Source organism: Vicugna pacos, chromosome 13, assembly GCF_048564905.1.
Source record: "Vicugna pacos chromosome 13, VicPac4, whole genome shotgun sequence".
In the NCBI taxonomy this organism is placed as follows: domain Eukaryota; kingdom Metazoa; phylum Chordata; class Mammalia; order Artiodactyla; family Camelidae; genus Vicugna; species Vicugna pacos.
This window is the reverse complement of record NC_132999.1, coordinates 61165019-61191069: the sequence shown is the minus strand read 5'-3', so window position 1 is coordinate 61191069 and position 26051 is coordinate 61165019. Positions and strand designations below refer to the sequence as shown.

Sequence of the window (26051 nt, the reverse complement as noted above, 5' to 3'; positions counted from 1 at the left end):
ATGTAGTGGCAGTGATGTCCTTCACCTGCTGAACAAGCAGCAGCGTGGCAGGTGGCGGTTCAGGAGAGTACTCAGCCCCTGAAATAGCTGTGCTAAGCTGTCCTTAGATTTAGAGGTGGGTGGCCTGGATTATGGGCTTTGGCTCTTATTTTTATGGCATGATGTTTTCTTCTGTCATTAAATATACGTATGTAGCCTTTAAAGTGTATTTTAATAGGAATATGGTATGTCTTTAAGGTTTTAAAATATACAGTCAAAGGTAAGTATTCACAATTCAGTATTTCTCCCCTTTATGGACAGCTGTCACCTGGTATACTCCTGTCCTGTGCTTGTCCCTACAAATTTAATCTGTGTCAGCTAATGGTTATTTTTGAAGTGTTAGACACATGTTAATGTATTTGCTAGGAATTATGTGGAGAAGATGCAAGACTTAATTGAAATGCTTAAGGAAGTTTTGATAAGACATATAGTGTGCACATATATTTTAGATAATGCTTAGTTATATGAGTATATAAAGGATATAAATTGATTTTGCCCAGTGTATTTCATATAGGTGACAAACATTTTTTTAAGTGTGTTGTGTTTGAAAGATTCCTGCTAGAATTTAAGCTTCATGTGAGTAGCACCCATGTCTGCTTTCTTCACTGGTGCATCCCAATTTCAGTTCCCCACGTGTCAGAATTACTTCATCCATACTCGTTATATGATTAACTAAAAGAATAAAAGATACTGTGCATCTTACCTAGAGGTATGGATTGATGTGGCCTGTTGAATTGTCCCAGATAAAGAAAAACGGTACTTTATTTGTGAATTAGGAACATGGTTCTGTAGTAAGATTTGCTGAAATTGTGTTGGCATAAAGTAACATTATTTTGGATTTGTGTATTTGTGAAAGATACTGATTCTCTTCAGGTTCAGAAAATCCTGTAGAGTTTTTTTATTCAGGGTGCTATTTCAATTTTTTTTCTAAATGAGGTAGAATTACAGAAAACAGCATCTAAAGGATGGTTAGCTGCATCAAAAAACGCATTTTGCTTTTACCAAGTGAATACAGAATTTGCATAATCCAAATCTTCTAAGCCTTATGCTACATACTCAAATAAAACATTCCAGAAAATTATGTATAAAGAGGCACTAGTTTTTTAGAAGTAGTGAAGACAGAGGTAGCAGATAAAAAGGGGAAATTACCAGAAGCTCCAAAGATTGGGATTACAGGGTGTCTGGCAGTAGTGTTAGTTAGTAGAATCCATATTGTAGCTGTGTATAAACTGTGAGTCTGGAAGCCAGTTTTTTATCAGTTAGGTTAGCAAATTGTAATAAAGAGCATCTTGGTTTTGGCTTCAGTGTCTAAAATGAGTGAGTGGATGTATAGAAAATAGAGGTTCTTGTTGAAAACAGCTAGTTTTAAAAATTCTTCTTCTTGCTTGAAACTCAGAGTTAGAAGGTAAAAAGTTTTGTGCATAATTTAACATTTTTGTCTCTGATCACATGAAAATAGTAGAAAAATCAGTATGTGTGTATATATATATACACATACATACGTACATACATACATACATATATATATATATATACACACACACACTATAGTAATAATTGTCCAGCTTTGTTCTGCTATAAACTGGAAGACAGGAGCCTAATTCATGGACAGAAAAAGCAAGCAAGGCCTATGTGGGCAAAGATAAACAGCTAAATACACCTTTTTTTTTAATATATTTTTATTGAAGTATAGTCAGTTTACAGTGTTGTGTCAGTTTCTGGTGTACAGCACAATAGTTCAGTCCCATAGGAACATAAATTTGTTCTCATATTCTTCTTCACTATAGGTTACAAGATATTGAATATGGTTCCCTGTGCTGTACTAAATACATCTTTATGTCATAAACACAAGACTTCGTTTCTTGGCAGGAAGAATAGAGAATGAGGGGAGGGACATTTTTATCAAAAAAAGAAAAAAAGTAGTAAAAGGGGAAAGGTGCAGGAAAATACCAGTAACAGATTTCTTTAGAAAATTAAGTAGACTTTAGAGAGTTACTATTTCTTGTGACCGCTCTGAGACACGTGTGATTTAACTGCTCTTCGTGGCCTTTCTGCTACCCTAGTCAGACCTCTTGGATGGCTTTGCTGAATGGAATATCCCACAGAGAATTCTCTGAACTTTGGCATCACTGACTAGAGTGGTATTTTAGGAGCGAAATTAAATTAATATCCAGGGGATTTCCTTATAGCTGTTAGAAACATAACCCACTAGAAGCACAGGTCCCATCTGCATTTTGGAAGATTACTGATGATAGTTAAACCCTTTAAGTACTTTCTTGGAGAGCCTGGGTGTGAACTTTTTTATTGACTAGGCTCATTAGGAGGCTTTCAGTTGTAAGTAGTAAAAAATTCACTTCCAACTGGCTTGATTATTGGCACATAGACCTAAATTCCAGAGACAGCACAGGCTTGGGAAGGTCTTATCTACATAGCTCAACAGCGTCACCATGGGACCCCACAGTGACTGCTCTGCTTTCCAGAAATATCTGCTTGATTCCAAGGTTGGTCGCTGCATGAACACAGAACAGCTTCCAGCACCTCCGGGTGTTTCTCCACCATTGAACAAGTCTTGAGCTTAACTCTGATTAGACCAACTTGGACGGGCACCCGGCTCTAAACCAGTGCTGCTCCTGGGGGGATTACTGCTGCTTATCGTGGGCTGAATTCTGTGCCCATCTCTGAACAGATGGCATGACATGACGTTAAATGAGTTGGGACTAAACTAGACATGAGTTCAATCCCATTCCAAACTAAATGGCTTAAGAAAATTGGGATCTTGTCAAGACAGAGGAAGAGGAGAATAGATGCTGAGAGGCGTCCAGCAGTATCCTCCACATTGGTCATACTGCCTTCAAATATGCTGTCCGTTTTATTGATCTGGAGCAGAGTTTCTCAACCTTGGTCACATCATTCTTTGTTTAGAGGTCAGGATTGTCCTGTACAGTATAGGATGTTTACCAGCATCCCTGGCCTCTACACATGAGGTGCTAGTACCCCCTCCCCCAATTTCAACAACCAAAAATGTCTTCAGACATTGCCAGGTGCCACTGGCTTGAGGACAGAGATGCTCTGGTTGAGAGCCACTGACTGGTCTAGAATAGTGGTCTTCAAACTTTGATCACACAACCCTGTGGTTAAAATGCACATCCCCATGTGTATTCATAGTACTCTATTAATTTTATACACATTCTGAAGCATACACACAAAATAGAAATTAAATGGTGGGGATTCTAAATAAAGTGGAATTTTATTTCTTTCTGTAATGTTTTCTTCCTGTATGCCCGTGGATCACTGCATGCACTCCTTCACTTTGGAGATTAGTGGTTTAAAGTATCAGGATCCAATCAGAATCAGTTCCCTTACTGTGTGATGCTGACACTCTGTCATCTCAGAACTCGATGTTGACCGTGACTTGTCCTGTTGTCTGAGCACTGGCTGCCAGGGCCCTCAGCTGAACCGAGAGGAGCCAGCTCTAAGACTCAGAAGGAGGTGGCGGAATCTGCCGTCTGCATTGACCACTGCACCAGGCTGTGTGGGCAGAGCAGGAAGATTCTAATTGTCAGCATGGTGACCCGTAGAGTGTTGAGAGGCCTTTTCTGTCACTGTCCCTTTCCCTGTCATTAGCCCCTACCGGTCTGGGCTGTAGATGGAGTGAGGTTGTGAGGTTGTGAGGCTGAGAGGCAGTAGCTTGCCCTGTCCAGAGGCTCCCTGCAGGTGGGTGGCTGCTGCATTAGCCTGGGTCTGCAGGATGAGAAGGGACCGGTGTGGTGTGCTTAGGAAGGACATGGGGGTGACTTCCTACTGAGTGTCCATCTTGTTGCCTCTTGGTGGCCATGGAAGGATGTTAGTGGCATTAGGGAGCACGGGGACCAAAGGAAGGAAAGACACCTAGTCTGCAAGGTTCCCAAGCAAGTAAGGCCGAAGGAGCTTTGGGGAGGGACTGCTAGTGGGCCCAGTACAGGGGTTCCCAGTGTCAGGGCTCCTGGTGAGATTGAACACCACCCCAAGGAGGCCTGCATAGCATTGTCGCTGAAGTCATAACGTTCGCTGAGGCGAATTACATATGTATATACTTGTATGTACACACAAGTGTACATAATGTACACAGCCAGGTGGACCCCCAGCAAGACCGAGACTGTTTCCATAGGACTTCTCCCCCTGTCCTTCTGCCCAGAGAACCCCAAACGGAAGGAAAGAAAGGGTCCCCTCCTCCACCAAGCCCCATCCAGTCACCTATCTGACTGGCAGTGGTGGAAGCAAGTTTTAAATCAGATTTGAGATCGACGTTTTAGACAGGACAGAATTTGAAAAACTGGAAGTTACCAGGAAGTCACGGGTCTGCCTGTGACATCATTGATAGGAAAGGCAGGATTCAGTGGGGCACAGCTGAAAACCGGTGATGGGGGAGGGCTGCAAAGGACTCGCTCCTTTCCGAATTGAGACTCCTGAAAACTCAGTTAACACCTTTTGCAGAGTCACAGTGGGAAGGGCTTCATCCCTCCAGTTGACCTTGGTGAGGAGTCAGGCTGATGTTGAAGGTCTTGGCATCAAAGACTTGAGAACTGATGAGAACTTTTTTCTATAAAAAATATAGTTTGTTGTACTCTTAAGTGCTTTGGACCCAGCATGATTAAATATCTTTAGAAAATTTGGAAAGCCAATCTAGAGAAGTCAGTATTTTGATTTATAGTATCTATTATCTCCTCAGGTTGATGAATTATCCTGTATGTGTTGGTTCATGAAGAAAGAAAAAGCAGTTGAACTGAAAGATAACTTTTAAAATTCTGCTATGAAATATCTTAAATTTCAGGAAGAATGTTCGGTGGGCAATTTAATTTAATATCAGAATCTGTTTTCTTCTGATTAAGAGTATTTTAGTGAATATGTATGCAACTCAGCTTGATTTAAGATCTCCTTTGGGTATTTTTCATCTAAGATTTTTTTTCCTGCTAGGTGAGGAAGGGCTTAACTACCGAGTGGTTATTTCATACCACTGTTGACAGTGTGCAGTGCTTTCCCAGGTTTCAGTTGTTTTCCCGTGATGCTCTGAGGCGGCATCAGCCCTCCTGCAGAAGAGGGAGCTGGAATGCCTTAGCTCACCCCTGGCAAGTTGGAGACCACCTCCCCTACGCCTGTCCTGGACGCGGTGTGTGACACAGAGAACACTGGCTGTGCAGTGAGTGTGGCTTGTCACCCCCAGGAGGTGATCAGCCAGCTGTCCGCAGACACATTTGCTTCCTTAGACAGGCACTGTCCTGCGGGCCATCCTCTGGTCAGTGGCATTGGTTTGGATGGCAGTTGGCCACGGTGAGAAGCACTGCTAACCTAGGGACAAAGCAAATGTTGTTGACTCGTGTCGTATTGAAACTGTTGACATTCTGATGAAAGAATTTACCCAAAGCTCTGTTTTTTTCAGTGACCTGGAGTCATGGTATTGATTTCAGATATGTCTTTATCTTACTCAAGAGCTTGTAGATTTTCCAAAGTTTAAAATGTTATACTGCTTTTTAAGCACATGGTTATTATTTTAATAGTTAAGATCAATTTATTTTGTGTGAATAGACACAGATTTGGAAGGTGGTTTTTTGGGGTTTTTTTTACTTTTTTAAAATAATTCCCATCATACCCCATTTTCTTTAGATACATTCTAGTGCTTAGAGCACATTATACAGACCAACATTCAGTTGGGCTCACAATTTTTTCTTGATACAAAAAGACACTTTCGAGTTTTAAAGTCCTAGTTGTCTAATCAACAATTTTCCGTTTTGAAAGTGGACGGAAATAGTCTAAATAAGCTTAACTACATGTATATAGTACCTGTTTTTGCATAATTATCCTGAAGGGAAAACCATAGTGCAGTTGTAAGAACACAAGCTTTGAAGACAGGATGTGGATTTGGGCTTCAGTCTAGACACTTAGTCACTTGTGGCTTCTTTGAGAAAGTGGATAACCTCATTGAGATCCAGGTTCCCGGTCTGTAAGGTCAGGATAGTATCACCCTGCAAAATCCAGGAGAGTCAGACGGTAGTTGTTCGGTACATCAAGTCCTTCCTGCCATGCTCCCTTCTCGTCCCGATTGTGGTTCTCTGCGTTGCTTTGTGGATGATGGGCTTTGGCCCACGGTTCAAAAAACACTGTGTAGACAAACAGTTCAGCTTAGGCTATATTATCATCATAATTTTAAAGCAGGGTTACCTACCTAGCCCAAAACAGCTGTTTTCCTCTCCTCCCCCTCTTCCCCTAATCTGTGCACTTCATTCTCTTTTTTTCTGACATTCAGGTTCTTCATGGTAAATTGAGGCTAAATAATAGTTCCTACCTCGTAGGATTGTTGGAGGATTGAATGCATGCCATGAAATAACCATTCAGTCAATGGTAGTAGCGCTGATGGCTCTTACCTAGCTCTCAATTATCAGGTTTTTACCTGCTCTGTAGAACTAGGCTTCTGATTTTGAAATGCTGCCTGGGGATTTTACTTCATTCCTTCCTTCAGGGTGTGTGCTAGGTGCTGGGTTCGTGTCCACATTTCCAACCCCTGCATGTGGTGGAGTAGGGAAGCTCACTTAAATATTCTGTTTCCCAGGACCCATCCTTCCCTGTCTTTCCTTTTCTCAATCATAGAGGCCCAATACTGTCCTCTAGCTAGGTGCAGGAACGTACAGAGGGAGGGGGCTCCCCGTCTCATGGGAGAGTCGGCCTGTGACAGGAGGTGGACAGTAAGTGCTGTTTTCAAACATTTCAATCCCTTAAAAGGCAGTCTCCTTGAAATCCCAATTTAATAATTCCATTTCTTATTAGCAAATCTTATTTGTGAGCCTGTGAGTCCTAAGCCCAGGGGTACAAAGATGACTAAGACTCAGGTACTGACCTTTATTGTTTCTCAAAGATTTCACCCTGTATGGCTGGTGGTGTGGGGGCGCCATTGGATGGTACATGACCTTGGTATCTATAACCAGCCCATCAGATAAGCAGTTTCAGGGGTATTATTGTTTAAGAAAAGATGGAAGTAGGTATTTGGGGATAAATAGGTGAGTTGTCTTGAAGAAAAATTTTGAATTCAGGTAATATTTTGATAGGAACAAATAATAAAGTGTAGTTAGGGGAACACTGACCCTCAGAGACAGTGCAACTATGAAATCCCAGAGGATGAATTGATTAGTTCTGACTGAGGGAAACACAAGGGCTTCATCTTTAAAAGTAAGCTTTAGTCTGATTTTCAATGGAGTCCAAATTTATCAGATTTTAATAGAAACCTGTGTTGTAGTCAACTGATTTTCAAAATAGTAGTATTACCTGATAACTATTTTGTTTCATTGTGAAAAGATGCATTTTCCAGAATATTTGTTGCAACCTGGCAGTGAAATTAGAAAAGACATGAATATCTAACAGAAAATATGTTAAAATATTATACATTGATACCGAAGAATAGTATGCAGCCGTTACAAATGATGGTGTCGGTGTGTGTATGTTCGCGTGGAAAGACATTCACGATATCTAGATGAGAAAAAAAAAATGTCAGATTAAAAGGCCTGTAATGAAAAGCCCTAAAGGATGTGCTAATGTGTTAACAATGATTATCTCTTTAGGTGCTGGGATTTCAACTGATTCTTTTTTTAACCTCCTGGTATGTTCTAATTATGAAATGAACATAGGTACCTTTTTTTTAAATAGAGAAAATTTCAGTTTCACATTTTGTTTCCATAGAGAGGATGGTATAGCTTTTCCGATCCTGTTGTGACTTCTTTTCTTACAGATGTGGGGGCACGGTCGGTGCTGTTTTCACTTGTCCACTCGAAGTCATTAAGACGAGGTTGCAGTCTTCAAGATTAGCTCTTCGGACAGTCTATTATCCTCAGGTTCATCTGGGGACCATTAGTGGCGCTGGAATGGTGAGACCAACGTCTGTGACACCAGGGCTCTTACAGGTTCTGAAGTAAGTTCAGTCCCCATTCTGGACTCCTGCCCCCACTATCAGCACAGAATGTTTACTAAGCCCATGAGATGGGATGTTCTATTTTTACAAGCTTTGTCCAAATTTGAAAATTAGGTTTCTGTACCAATACCTTTGAACTCTGACCTTGTTTCCTTGGCTGCAGGGCTCCTGCTGTGCATGTGATCAGCGTCTGGGGACAGTTAAAGTAAACCTAACAAAGCAAACCCCGAATCCACGTTTAAATTGTTGCATCAAAGTGTTATTCTTGCCCCCACATCTGTTGAGGGCTAGCAAGAAGCCCTGGTGGTAGAATGAAATTAAAAATCTAAAAGTTGTACAAGAGAAGGGCTGTGAATATTTTAAGAGGAAGTAATATGGAAACAGAATGTTACACGTTTTTACTTTTTATTTGGAGGTAATTTTACATTTATAAAAAAGTTGTGAGATATATTTAGTAAAATGGTCTTTAACATTTTTGTTTCATACCTAGGCTACCTGCTTAATTTATTACTGTTACTGCATTAAGAATAATCTCCTCTGCTTAAGTTGAATTTGGCTTATCAGTCTCTATGCTTAGGGCAAAATCACAAATTCAGAAGAGCCCCGGCAGTGTCTGCGTTTTATCTCAGGGCCTTGTACTTTAAAAGAGATATTCCATAAATGATGGTTGAATATGACCCCACAAGATGTTCAGGTCTTTAAAACCGATCGTTGGGAGAGTGTGTGTTCAAGACAGACACTGCTGTGTATCAGTGTGGATGTTTTGTTGGGAAACATTAGAAAAAGATGTAATAAAATAGAAATACTCTGTCTCAATAACCACAATACTTCTCACTTTGGGCAGAGTTTAGTCACATTTTAGATAAGGTGGAATGAATTGGAAAGGACTTAATTTATTTTTAGGTACATTTTGTTTTTAAAGCTGCCTTCCAAGTCTCTCAGGCACTCACGCCAAACGTGTGTAAGAGGGTGCATCCGAGCTCATGGGGCCATAGAGGCTGCCAAGGGCAGGGTCCCAAGTGAGTCAGAAACCCATCTAGGGAAAGAGAAGGCTGTACCCAAGACTCCAGGAGAATCCATTTTTCAAAAATTAACCACTGAGAAGGGGAGGGGAGACACAAGGCAGAGGTTAAGGCACATTTGCCCTCAGTAAGGAGAGGACAGGCCACTTCCTCAGAGAGCATGACACTGAAGACACCCTGCCCTGGTTTGCCTTTTATAAGTTTTGTCATTAGCAGTGTCTCATGACACCTTTCTTCTGAGGAACTTAAGTGCTTTGGACGCAATGAAACAGAGAAGTAGTTTGCCAACTCTACTAACATCCAAGGTAAACTTCCTCTTACATACTTGCCAATAGCTCATGACTAGTGGTTTTGCATATTTACGGTAACTGGGAAACTGGTGCCCGGAAGCGGTGGGTGCCACAGGGCCCAGCCCTAAGGTGAACGGGTGTGTCTCTTTGGTGCAGGTGCTTTAGGATGCATGTTCTGCGGCTCCAGTATCTGTCTCTCTGTCTCCAATAATCTCCCGTAAATGTATATTCTACCCCGGTCAGGGCAATTGTTTGCTAAAATGTAAACCAAAGGAAAAAAAAAAGCCTCTCCATCTTTTAAAACACATGGACAGTGCCCACACCACACACCAGCAACCTGTTTTCCTCACTGGTGTGACTTGAGACCTCATGCCCCTCTCCACCCTCAGGCTGTTCTTGGAGGAGCAGCCGGGGAACCCTGTTCTCGGAGCCTCCCAGGCCACCTTCTCCCGAGGGACCACCAGAGCTACCCCTGAGGCCTGCCAGGCTCAGCACTGCTGTCGTCTCCCAGCACTGCTCTGACTTCATCTCGTATTTCTCCTCCCCAACCCCTTCAGCGACACTGGCCTCCTTACTGTCCCTTTAAAAGACTGGGAACATTGGAACATTCCACAGCAGGGCCTTTGTCCTGGACATTATCTGCATGTCTGGCTCTCCATTGTCACCTTTGCAGGAGGGCCTTGCAGTGACCATGCTGTTTAAAACTGAGCCCTCCCTTCATGCCCCATTCTTCCTTCCCGCTTTATTTGTATCCATAGCACTTACCTCCATCCATAATACAGTGTAGTTTTCAAAAGATTTATAAAGTATTTATACCGTTTATTTTCTCTCCCTGCCCCCACCAGAATGGAGGTTCCGGACAGGCAGGGACTTTGATTTGTTCTGACCACTGAGGTATCCCCTAGTCCTGAGAGTGCAGCCTGTCCCACAGCAGGAATTCAGTACGGATAGGATGAATGGATGAATTTTGGCACATCAGTAAAATACTGAATATAAAGAGCTTAACACACACTCCTTCCCCGGCCATGTAAACGATAAATGTTAGCTGCAATCTAATACTTTCTGTACTTTTTAAACATAGGATTTATAACTGAGTTTCTCAGTGGCCAAAAGAAAAGGGGGACTGTCGTATTGCATAATTCTCATCAGAAGAAAGCACACTTGCTCTTGAGGAGGAATGTCTTTTCCTGTTAATAAGTACTGAAAGCAGCCTGTTACCCGGTACTTACATGGAGACGGTGCGCCAGCATTAGAAGCATTGTCTTGGAGGGTGGTTTCGTGGAAGATGACTGCTTTTCACTTCACCACCACCCCGGTGAGGCTGCCCTCCTCTCGCCTGGTTATTGGACTGCTTTCAGATTCTTCCATTCACCACCCTCAGGCTAAGGGCAGTGATGATGGTCTACGGAACAGGCTCTTTGTCTCGGAAGTAAACCCAGGACAAGCATCCGGGCCTTTTCTCTGTATCACAAAGCCCAGCAAGGTTGTCTGTTCACAGTTTTAGAAGCTTTTGGGTTTATCAAATGATTATTTGTTTAAAACCAAGCTGCTTATTATTAGGCTTAACTCTTTGAAGAAGTACTACATGCTTAAAGACTTACCAGGCAATGGAGTTTGTTTACAGGAAGTTTACTTTTCAAAATGCACACCAGTGTTTGCTTGTGTCTTCTATTAAGTTAACCTGTTAGAGGAAAAATATTCCCCATTGAAGCACTGATTACCTTTATATTTTGAATATAGTTACTTAAAAAGAAAAAAGGAAAGATGTTAACACATTTAGGCTCTCCCTATTAAATTTTCCAAACAGTAATAATATATCCATTAAGTTCAAGTATCTGCTTTAAAAAGTCTTATGACTTAGTCTTTTTTTTTTTTTTTTTTTAGTAAGCAGAACCTACTCTTTAAACTACTCAGGTACCTTATTTTTGTTTTTTTCAAGTATCTTTTTAGTCTGAAAAGTAATATATTAGTGAAGTTGTCTCTCTTTTAAAAAGCGGATGTGTTCAGATGGGGGCTTTGTCTCGGATCGGTCTGTGGCACGCGTGTTATGATCTAAAACTAGTGAAGAGAATGAGATGCTCCAAACAAGACTCTGATTTCCTTTTGCATTTCTTTCCTAAATGAAAGTTTATACAACCGTGGGAAAATTAGTCTCAGTCCAAACATGCTTTATTTTGAAGCTGGAGAGTACCATTTATAGTAGGAACTTGATTGTTCCAGAAAAGTTTTGTAAACATCCAGATAGGTTAGAAGTTTGAATTATGTAACAGATTTGACTTTTTGCCTACTGTTAATACGCGTAACTATGGAGACAGCCTTTCTGCAGTTCTTAAAAGGCCCAAGTCACTTGAGGACACGAGCTCGCTGCTGCATTATGGATGAGAGGCTCCGAGCTTCCTGGAGCCAGAGGTTCCCTTAATGGTGTTTAAGTGACTCCTGGTGCTGGCTGCACAGTGAGCATTAATGGGACCTCTGATAAACTTTAAAAAATTTTGCCTGTATTGACCATTTGAAGTCTTCTACATACTGTATTATAAAGTGTAGGTCACTTGAAGGTATTATTTGAAAGAAGTTTTGGAGAGCTTGGCTTTTTAAAAGCACAATCTTGTTTTGAGGAGTAACAGTAAAGTGTTTAAAGTTGAAAACACTAAATTCTCATGCCTCTAGTAAGGACCAAATGGCTTAGCTTTTGGCCAGTGTGCAAATGCACTGAAACCCTGTGGACGTCATTTGGAGTATTAGGTTTACAGAAACCCACGAATTGTCTTTACACCAACGGCTTTGTGAGCTAAAAACATGAGTTCAGTATTTTTATAACCTATGACCTATAGCTTTTTTTTTGGCATTTTTTAAAATTGAAGTATAGTCAGTTTACAATGTTGTGTCAATTTCTGGTGTGCAGCATAATTTTCATACATGTACATACATATATTCAATTTCATATGCTTTTTCATTATAGGTTACTGCACGGTATTGAGTGTAGTTCCCTGTGCTACACAGTAGGACCTTGTTGTTTATCTATTTTATATATAGTAGTTAGTATCTGTAAATCTTAAACTCCCAGTTTGTCCCTTCCCACCCCCTTTACCCCCATATAGCTTTTTTATTTTTAAGAATTTTGTTTTGAAATAATTTCAAAGTTACAGAAACAGTACAGATAACGTGCTTGTATTCTCTACCTCAGGTCACCAGTTTTAACATTTTTGCCACATTTGTTTATTTGTGTTTGCTCTGTATATACAAGCATACTTTTTTTCTGAACCATTGGAAAATAAGTTACACATACTATATCACTTTACCCCTAATTCTTCAGCATTTATTTCCTAAAACAATGCTATTCTCTTAAAACCACAGTACGGTTTTCAAATTCAAGAAATTTAATATTGATACACTGTTGTTTAACTAATCTACAGTCTATATTCCAGTTTTATCATTTGTTGTTAAGTGATTGATTTAGCACAAGAGCTAAATTTTATTTTAAAACTCAGTTCCTGCCAATATCTCTTCTATTTTCAAGGACTTTTTCAGTGGCCTTTCTATAGATTGTTGTTTAACTGCTTTATTAAAATTAATCCATATACCATACAGTTTGCCCACTTAAAGCATACAGTTCAGCTGTTTTCATGAATTCACAGGGTTTTGTGCAACCACCATGACAGTTTGATTTTAGAACTTTTTCACCCCCACCACAAGGATCCCCTCACCTGATTACGGCCACTCCCCATCCCCAGGCGCCCAACCCTGGACAGCCAACCACTAGTCTACTTTGTCTCTATTGATTTGTCTCCTGGATATTTCATATAAATGAGATCACACAACATAATGGCCTTTTGTGTCCACTGCTTTCACTTAACGTAATGTTTCTGGAAGGTTCATCCTTGTAATGTGTGTCAGTTCCTCCTTTTTCTTGCCAAATGATGTTCTGTTGTATGGCTAGGTCCTATTTGAAACACATTGCTTTGACCTTCCCAGATGCCACTAAAAAAAGAGAAGAAGAAATGTATGCTGTACTTTAGTGAGATGCACTGTCTCGTTGTCTAGTGTGGCGAGCAGAGTGCCTTCATGTGACACTCAGTCACTGGAGGGTTTAGTCTGGGCCACTCAGACAAGAGTGCATCTTGGGATCACTTAAAAGGGCCTGGGTTGATACCTGCCAGTAAGGAAAAGGGTCTATGATTAGAAAAGAAGACTTCTGTCTCCCACTGCTTTTAAGTAATTTAATTATATAGATAGAACTGAGGTCTAGTTTATTACTTTTTTTAATGATAGCTTTATTGAGGTATTATTCACATACGATAAAATTCATCCTTTTAAAATATACAGTTCAGTGGGTTTGAATATATTCACAGAGTTATATGACCACCACTACTGTCTAATTCTAGAAAATCTCCATCACACCGAAGAGAAACATACCCATTAGTAATCATTCCCCATTTCCCCCTCCCCCAGCCTCTGGCAGCCACTAATCTACTTCATCTCTAGAGATAAGTATTTTGTGCTTTTCGTTGCTATTGTTAAGTGGAATTTTTATTTCCATTTTCAGACTGTTTGCTGCTACTATAGAGAAGTACAATTGGTTTTTGTATATTGAGCTTGTATCCTGCAACCTTATTGAACTTGTTTATTAATTATAGTGATTGTTTTAGTGGATTCCTTAGTTTTTCCTTCTGTATATATAAGACCATGTAGTCTGTGGATGTAGATAGATTTGCTCTTTCCTTTCCAATCTAGATACTTCTATTTATTTTCTCTTGTCTAATTGCTAGCCTCCTACTTTTTAGGAAAGCTGTTAAAGGTACAAATATTCTTGTATTGAAATATTTTATAAACATCCAGAAATTTGTAGAAGAGAGGCTAAGATTCAAATTTTTATTTAGTTTGTACATTCAGGGGATCTAGATTATGAAACATTACACTGATCTGAAGAAAGAAGGCAAGCTACAAACAGATAAAACTTTAACATCGTCCAACATGCCACAGACCAGAATATCAGCTTAACCTCACGTGCACCAAAAATTCCAGCTTTGTTTTAAAAGCTTTCTCTATGGAAGAAGTGGAAATTGGTAGAAACAGAATTGGCTATTGGCTTTATAGGAAAATGTTTTCCATAAAGTGGAAGATACCTTTTAATCTTACCTTCAGTGTCATAATAAAAGGTAAAACATTATATAAACTCTTTTGACAATAGGATTATCTGTGAGCTAGATCAGCTCGGAATGCTGTCATATTGGAGGTACTAATTACCAAGTTAAAAAAAAATCCTCAGAGAAGAAGATTAAACTGGAGAGGACCATAATTTAACAATATAAATTCTCTAGGATACCATGAAGATTGAGCCATTGAAAAGAATAAATTTAACCAATTTGAAGATCATTATGTTATAGTAGGAAAAGAATGTTCTATGCAATCCTTTGAGAATTCTCTTATAGTCATTTTTAGTCAGAGACTATACTTAACTTTTTTTTTTTAAAGCATGCTGGCAAGGATGTGGAAAATTTTAAACCTTTGTGCATTGCTGGTAGGAATGTAAAGTGGTACAGCTGCTGTGGTGGATAGTGTGGCAAAGTAGGGACCTGAACAGATATTTGGACACTCATGTTCACACTTGTGTTCACAGTAGTCAAAAGGTGGAAGCAGCCCAAGTGTCCACTGACAGGTAAATGGGTGGACAGCACGTGGGGCATCCATATAACTGAGTGTTATTTAGCCTTAAAAAAGGGCTTTCTGACACATGCTGTAACAAATAACCTTAATGACACTGTGCTAAGTAAAATGAGCCTGTCACTAAAGGACAAATGCTATATGATTCACTCATGTGAGGTCCCTAGGGTAGGCAAGTTCACAGAGACAAATTAGAGTGGTGTTTGCGAGGGGAGGGCGAGTTCGTATTTAATGGGTGTGGAATTCCAGTTTGAGAAGATGAGGAGGGTCTAGAGATGGATGGTGAGAGTTGTACAACAGTTTGAATGTACTTACTGCCACTGAACTGTACACTTAAAAATGGTTAAAATGGTAAAAAAAAAAAAAGAATTATGTGTATGTTACCACACTAAAAAAAAAGTTTTTAAAGAAAAAGCAAGGCACGGTATTTTCTTTGAACTCGAGATACTAGATTTTGGCTTTAAATAGCAGTCATCCATCCCGTGAAAATTACTAGGTTTTTCTACTCCTTATATCCCTGGTTGGGGCTCTCCTACAATGAGTAAAGGTCTAGAAGATAGGATTGTTATAAATAAGGAGTAAATCCAAAAGAAATGCCATCCAAAGACATTTTTGAGCCTGTTTCTCTGCAAATCTTGTCCTAACGAGGACACTGTTTCCTGTGTCAGACCCTTTGCCAGATGCTCACACTGCCTGACTAGCACTGCAGTGTGAGGTACAAACCCTGAACCTTGCTCCCGGATGAACAAGGGGAAAGACTTGGAAGCATGGTTTTTCACTGCAGTCATGAAAGCATTATTTTTCACTCTTCTGATTCTGTATTGTAATATAATCAGATGAGACTCTGGGGTTTGTAAACGTTCTGTTCTGTATTTATTCACGGAGCTAATGTGAAGGCTGACCCTCATCATTTTGCATAGGCCTTGCCTAAGGATTTTAAAGTTAGATCTTTTCTTTCTATTCAGGTCGATCTTGGAGAAGGAGGGACCAAAGTCACTTTTTAGAGGCTTGGGTCCAAATTTGGTTGGAGTCGCACCATCAAGGTAAGTGTTGAACTTGCGGCTGACTCACTACATACAGCATGCAGTGTAATATGCGGGGTCCTTCCCAGAGGGGCAGTACTGCTAGGTGGCTGGGTTCTTTTTCTGTGTGGGGTTTGCCCAAATACATCTGATATCTAGCAACAGGGATAACTCTTGGTGAGTCTTTTAGTGTGTGTGTGAGAAAGAGATTCTAGTTATTTTATTCTTAAGTTGAAAATTCGTCTGCTCCCATCACCTGAAGTCTTCGCTAAATAAGTGTTTACTGCTCTGAGCATGGCCTGTGTCAGCAGCGTTGGCATCACCTAGGAGCTTGTTATAACTGAGATCTCAGACCACACCCCAGACCTGCATCAGAATTTGTATTCTAACCAGACCCCTGGGTGATTCATTTGTACTTGACAGCACTGATTTGAAGGAATTTTAAAGACTTCTAGACTTTATATAAAAGAGCATCCTCATTTTGTTAACAATTCTCTTCAAAGCTTACTTGAATATATCAAGCTTCACTGTCCCAAAACAATAGCCACTGGCCACATAGGGCTATTTAAATTAATTAAAATTAAAAACTCAGTTCCTCAGGCTCACTAGCCATGTTTCAGGTACTTAGTATTCGTATGTCACTAGTGGCTCCTGCACTGCAGATCATAGATACAGAACATTTCCGTCTCTGCAGAAAGTTCTGTTGGACGGCGCTGACACAGAGGATAGACATGTGAGGTGTGCAAGTGAGTAGGTGCGTGGGGGAGTGTGTGTGTGTGTAGCAAAAAGTAGGTAAGAAACTGCTTCCTGCAAGGGGGAGCTGGGTGACAGCAGTAGGACACTTACCTGAATCTACGTGATACTCGAATAGACCTTAAGGAGAATTAATCTTTATAACAAAAATGAGAATGTTATTTTATACAAAGTGAAGACTAAAAGCTTCTAGAGTTCTTGCAGATCAGTTCTTCAATTTATGTACAAATTTCCTGAGAATGTTGTAAAAATGCAGAATCTTATTAAGCCTTTTTGTTCCTTTAGGATTGTGTAACTTATGTGTATATTCTATTTAAATATAGAAAGTACTTGTCTGTGAGCTTATACGGGGGGTGTGCATTCCTAAGAGATGGCAGACATACTGCATATATGTAGGAAATAAAGAAAACGGAGTCAGACCTGCTTGTGGACAGTGCTAAATTGGTAGCACCTGTTAATGTGATAGCGATTCATGACTGTACCACAGCCATGTAGAACAGTTGGGCCCTAGAGAAAACGGTAGACCGTTTTATAACATTGGAAGTAGTCAGGATTCTAAGATGCAAAATACATTCTGTGATTGATCCATTGGCCAGCTGACATTGCTGGTGAAGGAGCAGGGAAAATCACAGCCAGCCCCCGCTCGCCAGCCCCAACAAGAGAGGAGACAGTCAGAAGAGGAAAAAGCAGACAGACAGAGAAGGGAAGACCAGAAAGGCGGGAGGGGAAGGCTGACACCACTTCCGGGAGTCCCTTTGGGGGTCAAGAACATGTCAGTGGAGGGAGCTGTTTATGAAAACACGTATGCTGTTCCTCTGAGATCCCGAGCCATCAGAAAAAAGGTCAGATTACACATCTGACATCCTCATTTTGGCATAAGGCAGGACAAGTGTGGTATGTTTCAGAAATACTACAGATTTTAAAAATTACAAGATATGTTGGTGCTTAAAGGATTGGCATTTTATCTAGAATGAAGAAAATAAATGGACTTTGTGTGTCTAGTACCAAAACCTCTTTTTCCTCAGTTATTTTGGACACGTCCATTATCATTGAATACTTTCTGGAGGGACATGCAGGAGCTTCCTGAAGGTGCCTGCAGCAGGTTTTGGTTTTAGCACAGATAAGGTCAAGCTTTTGGTTACATGTTAGCTTCTTTCCTATATCCCTACATTTCTCAGAGGTTGGGGAGGGATGTGTGTACGATGTCTCCATAGCGCTCTCTCTTTGTTCTAACAGGGCTGTGTACTTTGCGTGCTACTCCAAAGCCAAAGAGCAGTTCAATGGCATTTTCGTGCCTAATAGTAATATTGTGCACATTTTCTCAGCTGGCTCTGCAGGTACGTTACCCTAGGGAGTGGAGATACGTTTCTTACTTTCCTAAAGCATGTGTTGTGCAAACAGCTTTTTCCAGGACTTAGAAATTAGCTCTGTTTCTGTTGCATCTAAAATCGTTTTCTAAAGCTTTATGTTAGAGCTGATAAAATGTGAGTGTTTAAGAGCAGCTTGTAACTGGGTTCTATTTTCTTTTACTTCTAAAGCCTTTTATTCTCCCTCAAAATTGATGGGCTCTCATGCATGCTTTTGGTTAGTGTGAGGTAGCTTTTAAAGGCATGTTAATGTGTTTTCATGTCTTTCTATTACATGAAGTGATTTTCTAACATTTGAGCTGCTGTTTCCGTGACCCCCCACAGTTGGGTTCCATGCTGGGGATTCGGGGCTTGTGTTAGGATTCTCTGAGGGTCAGTGGTAGGTCACACAGCTTCTACTCCTTTTTGAGGGAATCATCCCACTTACTATAGAAAATTCATAACAGGATTTTTCCCCCAGGAAATACTTAGTTAAAAAAAATGGACATGTGGATTGCTGAGAGAAGGCTGTCTTTTTAGATATAAGTTTTATGTCTGTTTAAGTAAAAAGGTATTTTAGAGAATTAAATTGGCACTTTATGGAAAATTTCCACCCTCTGCCAGCTTGTAAGTTGTATGTACCTGTTTTGTCTCTGTTACTCCAAGCAAAAGTACTAGCAATCCATCTGAGTAGTTATAGATGATAATTTATGGACCCCAAATAGAAAATGATGTGAAGCAAAGTTGCTTCACGCTAGAAAGGCATTTTACAGAATCTGGAGCTCTGAGCAAGGCATGCGGTGTTCAGAAGAGGTTGCTCTTCACGTAGGAGGCCGACAGTGAGTTAGCCATAAACTGTTCATCAGTTTTGTAACTTTTGCAAAATTAACTTAGAAGAACCCTTGGTAAATAAAGTGGACATGGAGGGAGATTTTTAAACCACTATCTAGGGTCCTGTTATCTAATCAGTCTACTTAGACTGTAGAGGGGTGATGTATTCCATAAGACGCCCTGTGTGTCAAGCCAATACCATGATAGTGCTTTTTTGGTTGGTCCAGAATAATGAACGTTATTAAGATGGAGAAGACTTACTTCCAAAATGGTTCCTGTGAGCAGATCAGTCTTAAAACTTCAGGTTCCTAAAATGATTAGTCAGGTATTAAAATGTCTAAGTGTGGAGTCAGGTAAATGGAGATTTAGTTCCTTCTATTTTAAGTTACATATAAGGTCACCTTTTGGATTAGAATGGCAACACTTTAAAACAAATTATTTCTGGACCTGAAGCTTTAAATTGGGTTTTAGAAGAGTTTCATGTTTACCATAGGAATCCCGTTAACAGAAATATCAACAGCACCACCCCAAGGCTGGGAAGACCAGACAGGGCTCCAGAAAACTGAGAGATCTGTTTTAAGTCCAGCATAGCAATAGGTGATACATCTTAGGGGACTGCGGCTTCCTTCTGCAGTATGGACATGCGACTGCTTCCTACTGTCTGTTTTTATTACTAAGCCATTGAAAGCCTGATTTTAAAGTTTATCACATGGAACAGCTTTAATAAGCACGGACCCTCTTCAGTGATAGCACTTTCTGTTCTTTTTTTTTTTTCCTTCCAGCTTTTGTCACAAATTCCTTAATGAATCCTATTTGGATGGTTAAAACCCGGATGCAGCTAGAACGGAAGTAAGTTATTAATTGTTCCTTCCTTAATATAAGAACTCGTAGGGATTTTTTTCTTCCGCTGATTCCAGCTGTGGGGTGGGCTGCACAGCGTCCTGAGCCAGGCGCATCCTTGTTTTGTCTGGGTATAAGCATGTGTAGATACTCCTTTTGTTTTGAGGTTTGTACTGCCAAGGGCAATGGGGAGACAAGGGACAACAGAAAGAACTCCCAAGGGGATGGTGGAAGTCTGCTCAGTTGTGGCACCAGATCCACAGTCATGACATTCTCTCAGAGTAATGGGTCTCTGCTCTTGGCAGACCCCACCTCCAGTTGGAGTATGGTGGGCTCTCCTCCAGGTGACCTCTCTTTCAAATGGGAAGATGCCAGTAAGGGCAGAACAGCAAATGCCCCAGGTCTCAAAAGGGTCATTTTAATCTCCAAGGCTTTCAAATAGCCCAGATTTCTGCCCTGAAACTCTAGCCAGGGATTCTTAACATTTTTCATGCGGTGGATTCCTTCCAGTGAAGCCTACAGGCACTTTTTAGAATAATGTTTTGCAAAGCAGTGGAAACCAATTATTGAAATACAGTTATCAGTGTTTTTAAAAATTGCAATATAGTAATATACTTTTTTTTTAAATTCGTTTTTTGACCGGCGGGGGTGGCAATAGGTTTATTTATTTATTTCAATATAAGTACTGGGGATTGAACCCAGGACCTCATGCATGCTAGGCATTCACGCTACCACTGAGCTATACCCTCCCCCTTAGTAATATACTTTTTTAATACATTAGATAACAAGATCAAACAGCATCCTAGTGACTACCATAGTTTCAAATTAATGATATTGGTATATGATGTTTTGTGATAGGATTCTAAGAACCTTCTGTTACTAGGTTGCTTAGAAATGTGTGTGGGGCACTGGGAACTCCAGCTAGTACAGTCTAACTTTAAGCTACCTGTGATGAGGAGAGGGGATGGGCAAGAGCGCCCTCTGGCAGTGGCAGTGGGATCTGCTTAGCTTGTTTTTCTGTCCAGTGACCACCACAGCCTCTGAATTGTCTGTCTTTGATTCCATATTCCCCCTAATCCATTCTTGCTGAAAGAACTTTCTAAAATTCATCAGGGCTAGTCATTTTGAACTAGCAAGATTGCTTGCTCAGAATCCTGGAGTGAATCCTTTTTACTCTCAGGATCAAATCCTGTCTTCTTGGCATAACTTACGTTCAAGATCTTCTGCAATTTTCCAAAAATGTCACGTGCTCTCATACTTCCATCTCTCTGAGTCTGTTGACCTTCACCAGGAATCTGTTTTCCCCTTCTTGTCCCTCAAGAACGCCTACTTGTCCTGCAAGCCTCTGACCAGCATCCTCTCCTGGAAACCTTTGGTAATCACCCCCAATTCCAGGTGTGCGCTCGGTGTCCGAATATCACTTCTGTTTAGTAGTGGATACACGCACGAGTCAGCTGAGAGCCTTTATATGCTTTCTTCTCAACCTGCCTGGTAATGACCCACGTTCAGGACATTTCCCAGCTTTGTTTGGGTGGATTCTGTGAACATATCCCCCAACAATGAGTATTTGTTGCATGCTTCCTGTTCACTAGTCACAGTGGAAACAGCAGAGGATAAGACACGGGCCCTGCCTTCTAGAAGCTCACAGCTTCACAGAAAATAAATCAAGAGAATTTATAGGCTGGTGGGATAAGCAGCCCTCAGTGTTCCAGGACCCTGGAGGGTCCCTAATGCAGTCTAGGCAGGATGTGTAGGGAGGCGAGGCCTCTGGTGGCAGCGACGTCCACCCCACCATCTGAAGAACAGCCAGGCGGGTGGCGGTGGTGACTCGTGTTTGCAGAAAGTCTGGAGGTGAGACAGCATTGTCCATCCTGAGCAGCTGAGAGAAGGGGTGTCGTGCACATGGAGGTGCTGCAGCAGGAGGGAGTTACCGGATGATAAGGCTGAAGAAACGGCGGGGGGCCATGTCCTGAAAAGCCCTGGCTGGGAATGGGAGTCTGGACTTGGCTTGTATTTTGAGGGCAGTAGAGAGCCACTAGAGCAGTGGTTCAGGGGCCTTGTCCCCCAGGGAATGTTTGGCAGTGTCTAGAGACGTTTTTATTTCTCACCCTTTCGGTGGCACCTAGTAGGCAGAGGCCAGGGTCGCTGCTAGCTACCCTACAACGCCTGGGACAACCCCCAACAGAGAGCTCTCTGGCCCAAAATAGCAATAGTGCGAAGGCTGAGAAACCCTGCATTAGAGGATTTTAAGCAGGAGAGTGGCATGCTTGCATTCGTGTTACAGAGGTCACTCCAGGGCAGGAGTGGGGGACACCCATCGAGACCGGAGCAGGAGGGCGCCCTGGTCTCCAGCCCACAGGCGGCGTCTTGGATGTGCACCCAGTGTAAACACGGTCCATCCTGGGATTCCGTTTGTATCAGGCAGTTTATGACCACTTCACATCGTGGGGTAGAGCATCCAAGCCTAAGGCTTTTGAGTTATTGTATCGTCCATTCCATGTTTATAATTTTATAAATGTAGAAATAATAGAATCAAAATACGCCACTTGGAGACTAGAATGGTAAGAAAGTGCATTCTCACACTCACCGCCCAGTCAGGATGTTGGTGAGCTTTCCTTCAGCGTTTTCTTAAAGCATATTTGTATCATAATTTGATTATACTTTACATATAACTTTGTCCTGCTGTCCACTTTAAGTGCTTCCCCATATCTCACTGCTTTCACAACTATCTTTTTTTTATTATTTATGAATTTATTTTATTATTTTCATCATTATTATTATTTTAAATGGCGATCCTGGGGATTGAACCTGGACCTCGTGCACGCTAAGCACGCGCTCTACCACTGAGCTATACCCCTCCACGTGACTGTCTTAATCTAGTGTATGTACCATAGTTTACGTACCTATCCTGCGTTTAGACATTTGGATCGTTCTGATGACGTTGCACTTGTATTTTCCTCTGTTTTGAGCATCTTCCATGTAGCTCTTTCCAAAATTCACTCCAAGACTATGAGCACCTATCTGTGACTCTGGGCCCAGATGCACACACTGTTCTGTGGGCCCGTCAGGTGTCCCAGCAGGTGGGCTCAGCCAACCACTGAACGGGGACGTGGCACCCACAGTGTGATTTCTCTCTGTGTCACCCCATCGTCTTCGGGACTTGGTGCACAGCCGGCTCCTCACTGCAGGTCCTAATGGCCTGTCGCTGGTCTCCTTTATGCAGAGTGAGAGGCTCCAAGCAGAGGAACACACTCCAGTGTGCCCGCTACGTTTACCAGACGGAAGGCATTCGTGGCTTCTATAGGGGATTAACTGCCTCGTATGCTGGAATTTCAGAAACTATCATCTGTTTCGCTATTTATGAAAGTTTAAAGAAGTATCTGAAAGAAGCTCCATTAGCCTCTTCTCCAAATGGGACTGAGAAAAATTCCACCAATTTTTTTGGACTCATGGCAGCTGCTGCTCTTTCTAAGGGATGTGCCTCCTGTGTCGCTTACCCACACGGTAGGTTTTGCTTTCCTTCCAGAACAGTAAAGCGGCCAGCAGTTCGTGTGGGTGTGTCTAGACCTCTGAAGGTGAAATGCAGAGGCTGCAGGTAATGAGGTGACCGAGTCCCAGGGCAGCGGCTGCGGCACGAGGGCGCAGGTCATGTGAGCGACGGGAGCTCTGCTTTTCTCAGCTCCAGCTAACTGTGGTCCAGACTTTGACGGACAGAATGTGGGCTCTGCGTGGTGGAACTATTGATGTTTTCAGCAAAGCCAGAAATCTGGATTTTACTTAAAATTTCTCAATTTTAAAAAATGACATGGAAGCCTCGCTTTAAAAAATAGAGATCTCCCAGCCTCCACTTTGAATGGAGTGCTGAGTAAAGCTACTTTGGCAAGCTTATTTTGCTAGGAACTATAGACCTAATGTTCTACTGAACTACTTTAAAAAAAAAATAGTTTATTGCGCCATGAAAAACCGGGTTTGTTTTCAAAAGCCTGCTGCACCGTCAGCTGTGACAAATGCACACGGTCAAGTTATAACAGGTCATTGAGTCCCCATCGTGTGGTGGGGCACAGAGCAGCCCCGCAGGCTCTCAGAAAAGAGGTCAGGATGCCTCCTGGGTCACGTGCCCCGATGTCTGCTTGACAGGCGGTGACAGGTGTTGTGCTGTGGGTGCTGGGATGAGGGAGGGCCAGGTGGGCCGGGGTCTGAAAAGGTAGGAGGCAGGTTTTAAGCTAGACAGAGTGGAGAAGGATCCTGGTAGGAGGAGAAAGTTGAGGAGCACCTGTAAAGAAAGTCTTGTTGAAGATACTGCCATACTTCATACAAATTATACCTCCAGTGAAATGGCAGGGTTTGTTTAACTGGGAGTAAAAAAAAATCATAAATAATCTTAAAATTAAGTCCCATTCAAACTAAGCTGTTTTCTATCCCTTAGAAGTTACTTTTCACTTTTGTATGTATACATAAATGTCCCTAATTGACCAATTCCCAGTATTAGAAAATGTTCTGAAAAGAGCTTTTCATTGTCTCTGCATGACTGTCCCGTCCAAACAGAGTGGAGACAGCAGAGCGCGTAGTTGTACCGGAACAGTTGTAAAGCTGTGCACTTTGAGTTGCCCTCACATGCGTGGAAGTACAGTTCATCTGTAGCCTGCAATGTGTGATTTCTCTCCGCAGAAGTCATCAGGACACGGCTCCGGGAGGAGGGCACCAAGTACAAGTCTTTCGTCCAGACTGCTCGGCTGGTCTTCCGGGAAGAAGGTTACTTTGCCTTTTATAGAGGACTCTTTGCCCAGCTCATCCGGCAGATACCAAACACTGCCATTGTGCTGTCTACCTATGAGTTAATTGTATACCTGTTAGAAGACCATGCTCAGTGACGGGCCAGAAAATTGTGCTCTAGAAGAATAAAGCTGAAAAACTCTAGAGAGTTTTTTTTTTTCCATTGATGTTTAGAATGTTTGAGACCAAAACAGGAAAGGCCGTAAAATACCCGGCTTGTATCACCTGTTGGATGTTGCCTTTTGGAGTCATGCCTTCTGGAAGGTTAAAATTCATTAACGTTAACAGTTAATTAAAACTTTTGAGTTTTGTGGTTTTGGGGGTTTTTTTTGTTGTTTTTAACTTAAGAGGATTCGGGATTAAGCAGCCAGTAAATTAAATCATGCTATTTAATTTAAGTATAAATTTGGTTTGTGTCCTCTTTCATGTCCACTGTACTGTAAAACTACAGCTAAGGACTTGAGCGAAGCATATACCTAAAAACACAGAAAAACTATAAAGTCAAAGTACAACCTGCTTTCTGATCTGACTGTAAGATCTTGCAGTGCTGGATGGGTAAGAAGTGTCACATTTTAGTGCCAGTGGGCAGACCAAGACAGGCTTTCCAGGTTTCATACAGGTTGATAATCTAAGCTTTCAGGCTGCTGAGTTTAAAAAAAAAAAAGTACAACTTTCTGACACTAAATCTTTAATCTGACAGTAAAACTATAAACGTTTTCCGGAAGTTATCCTCTAGGCCCACTTTGCACCAAAGGCAAGAGATTTAAAGAACTGTTTACCAGTTACCTTGCTCCAGGATGTATTTCCCAAGGCTCCGCCCAGGCAAGCCCGGGGACCCTGTAAGCAAGTCTCGGCACAGCCTCCCTGGGCGGCTGTGAGTGTGGAACATGGAGCGTCGCAGATGTCCCCTGTCAGGTCTTCACCCTGTTCCCGGGGCTCCGCTGCTGGACAAGAGGGGCAGGGCACAAGGGTGACCACCTGCCCCTGGGCGGGTTCCCTTTTATTCTGACAGGAGGCCCAGGTGTGGTTTAAATACCCCAGTTCAAAGTTGGGGGAAAAAAATCCTAGAAATGAGAAAAGACCAGAGTTTAAACTCATGCCACGCCCCCCCCCATTTTTAAAGGAAATTTAATAAGGGACAAAAGAGTAATAAGACAAGACAGGTGAGATGGGTGGTCTCCCATTAGCTCTTTCACTGGAATTTGCATGTATTGTATACATTAAGGTTATTTTTCAATCTGATTATGTAGAAGGATCCTTGATTTTAATAACCGATGCATTGTAGTTTCAGATTCAGTGGCAGATCGCTTCTCAGCCTCCTGGCTAAGATCAGGTGCAGATTCAGTGGAAGATACCCTGGTAGGGATGAGAGGAGGACACTTTCAAATTAAAGTCCACTTGAGTTTAATTTTGTCCACCTTTGGTCGTAAAGGAGGTGAGCTGGTGCTTTAGAGCCCTCTAGTATAATTTGCTTCAACTGTCCATACTAAGTAGAAATCAAAATAAATGACTTTAGTCAAGCTTCAGTGCTCCTAAAATGT

The 26051-nt window shown here is 41.6% G+C and overlaps 1 protein-coding gene across 1 annotated transcript in view; it reads left to right on the top strand.

Annotated features, from left to right (window-relative positions):
- SLC25A33 (solute carrier family 25 member 33) overlaps positions 1 to 24823 on the top strand; it is a 28200-nt gene extending 3377 nt beyond the window's left edge. The window contains exons 2-7 of the mRNA XM_072975448.1: positions 7793 to 7972; positions 15911 to 15988; positions 17957 to 18057; positions 19680 to 19746; positions 22961 to 23241; positions 24406 to 24823. Of these exons, the coding sequence (XP_072831549.1) occupies positions 7793 to 7972; positions 15911 to 15988; positions 17957 to 18057; positions 19680 to 19746; positions 22961 to 23241; positions 24406 to 24608 (910 nt within the window). The 3' untranslated portion in view covers positions 24609 to 24823. The remainder of the gene's footprint in view (positions 1 to 7792; positions 7973 to 15910; positions 15989 to 17956; positions 18058 to 19679; positions 19747 to 22960; positions 23242 to 24405) is intronic.
- Positions 24824 to 26051: the final 1228 nt, after the last annotated feature.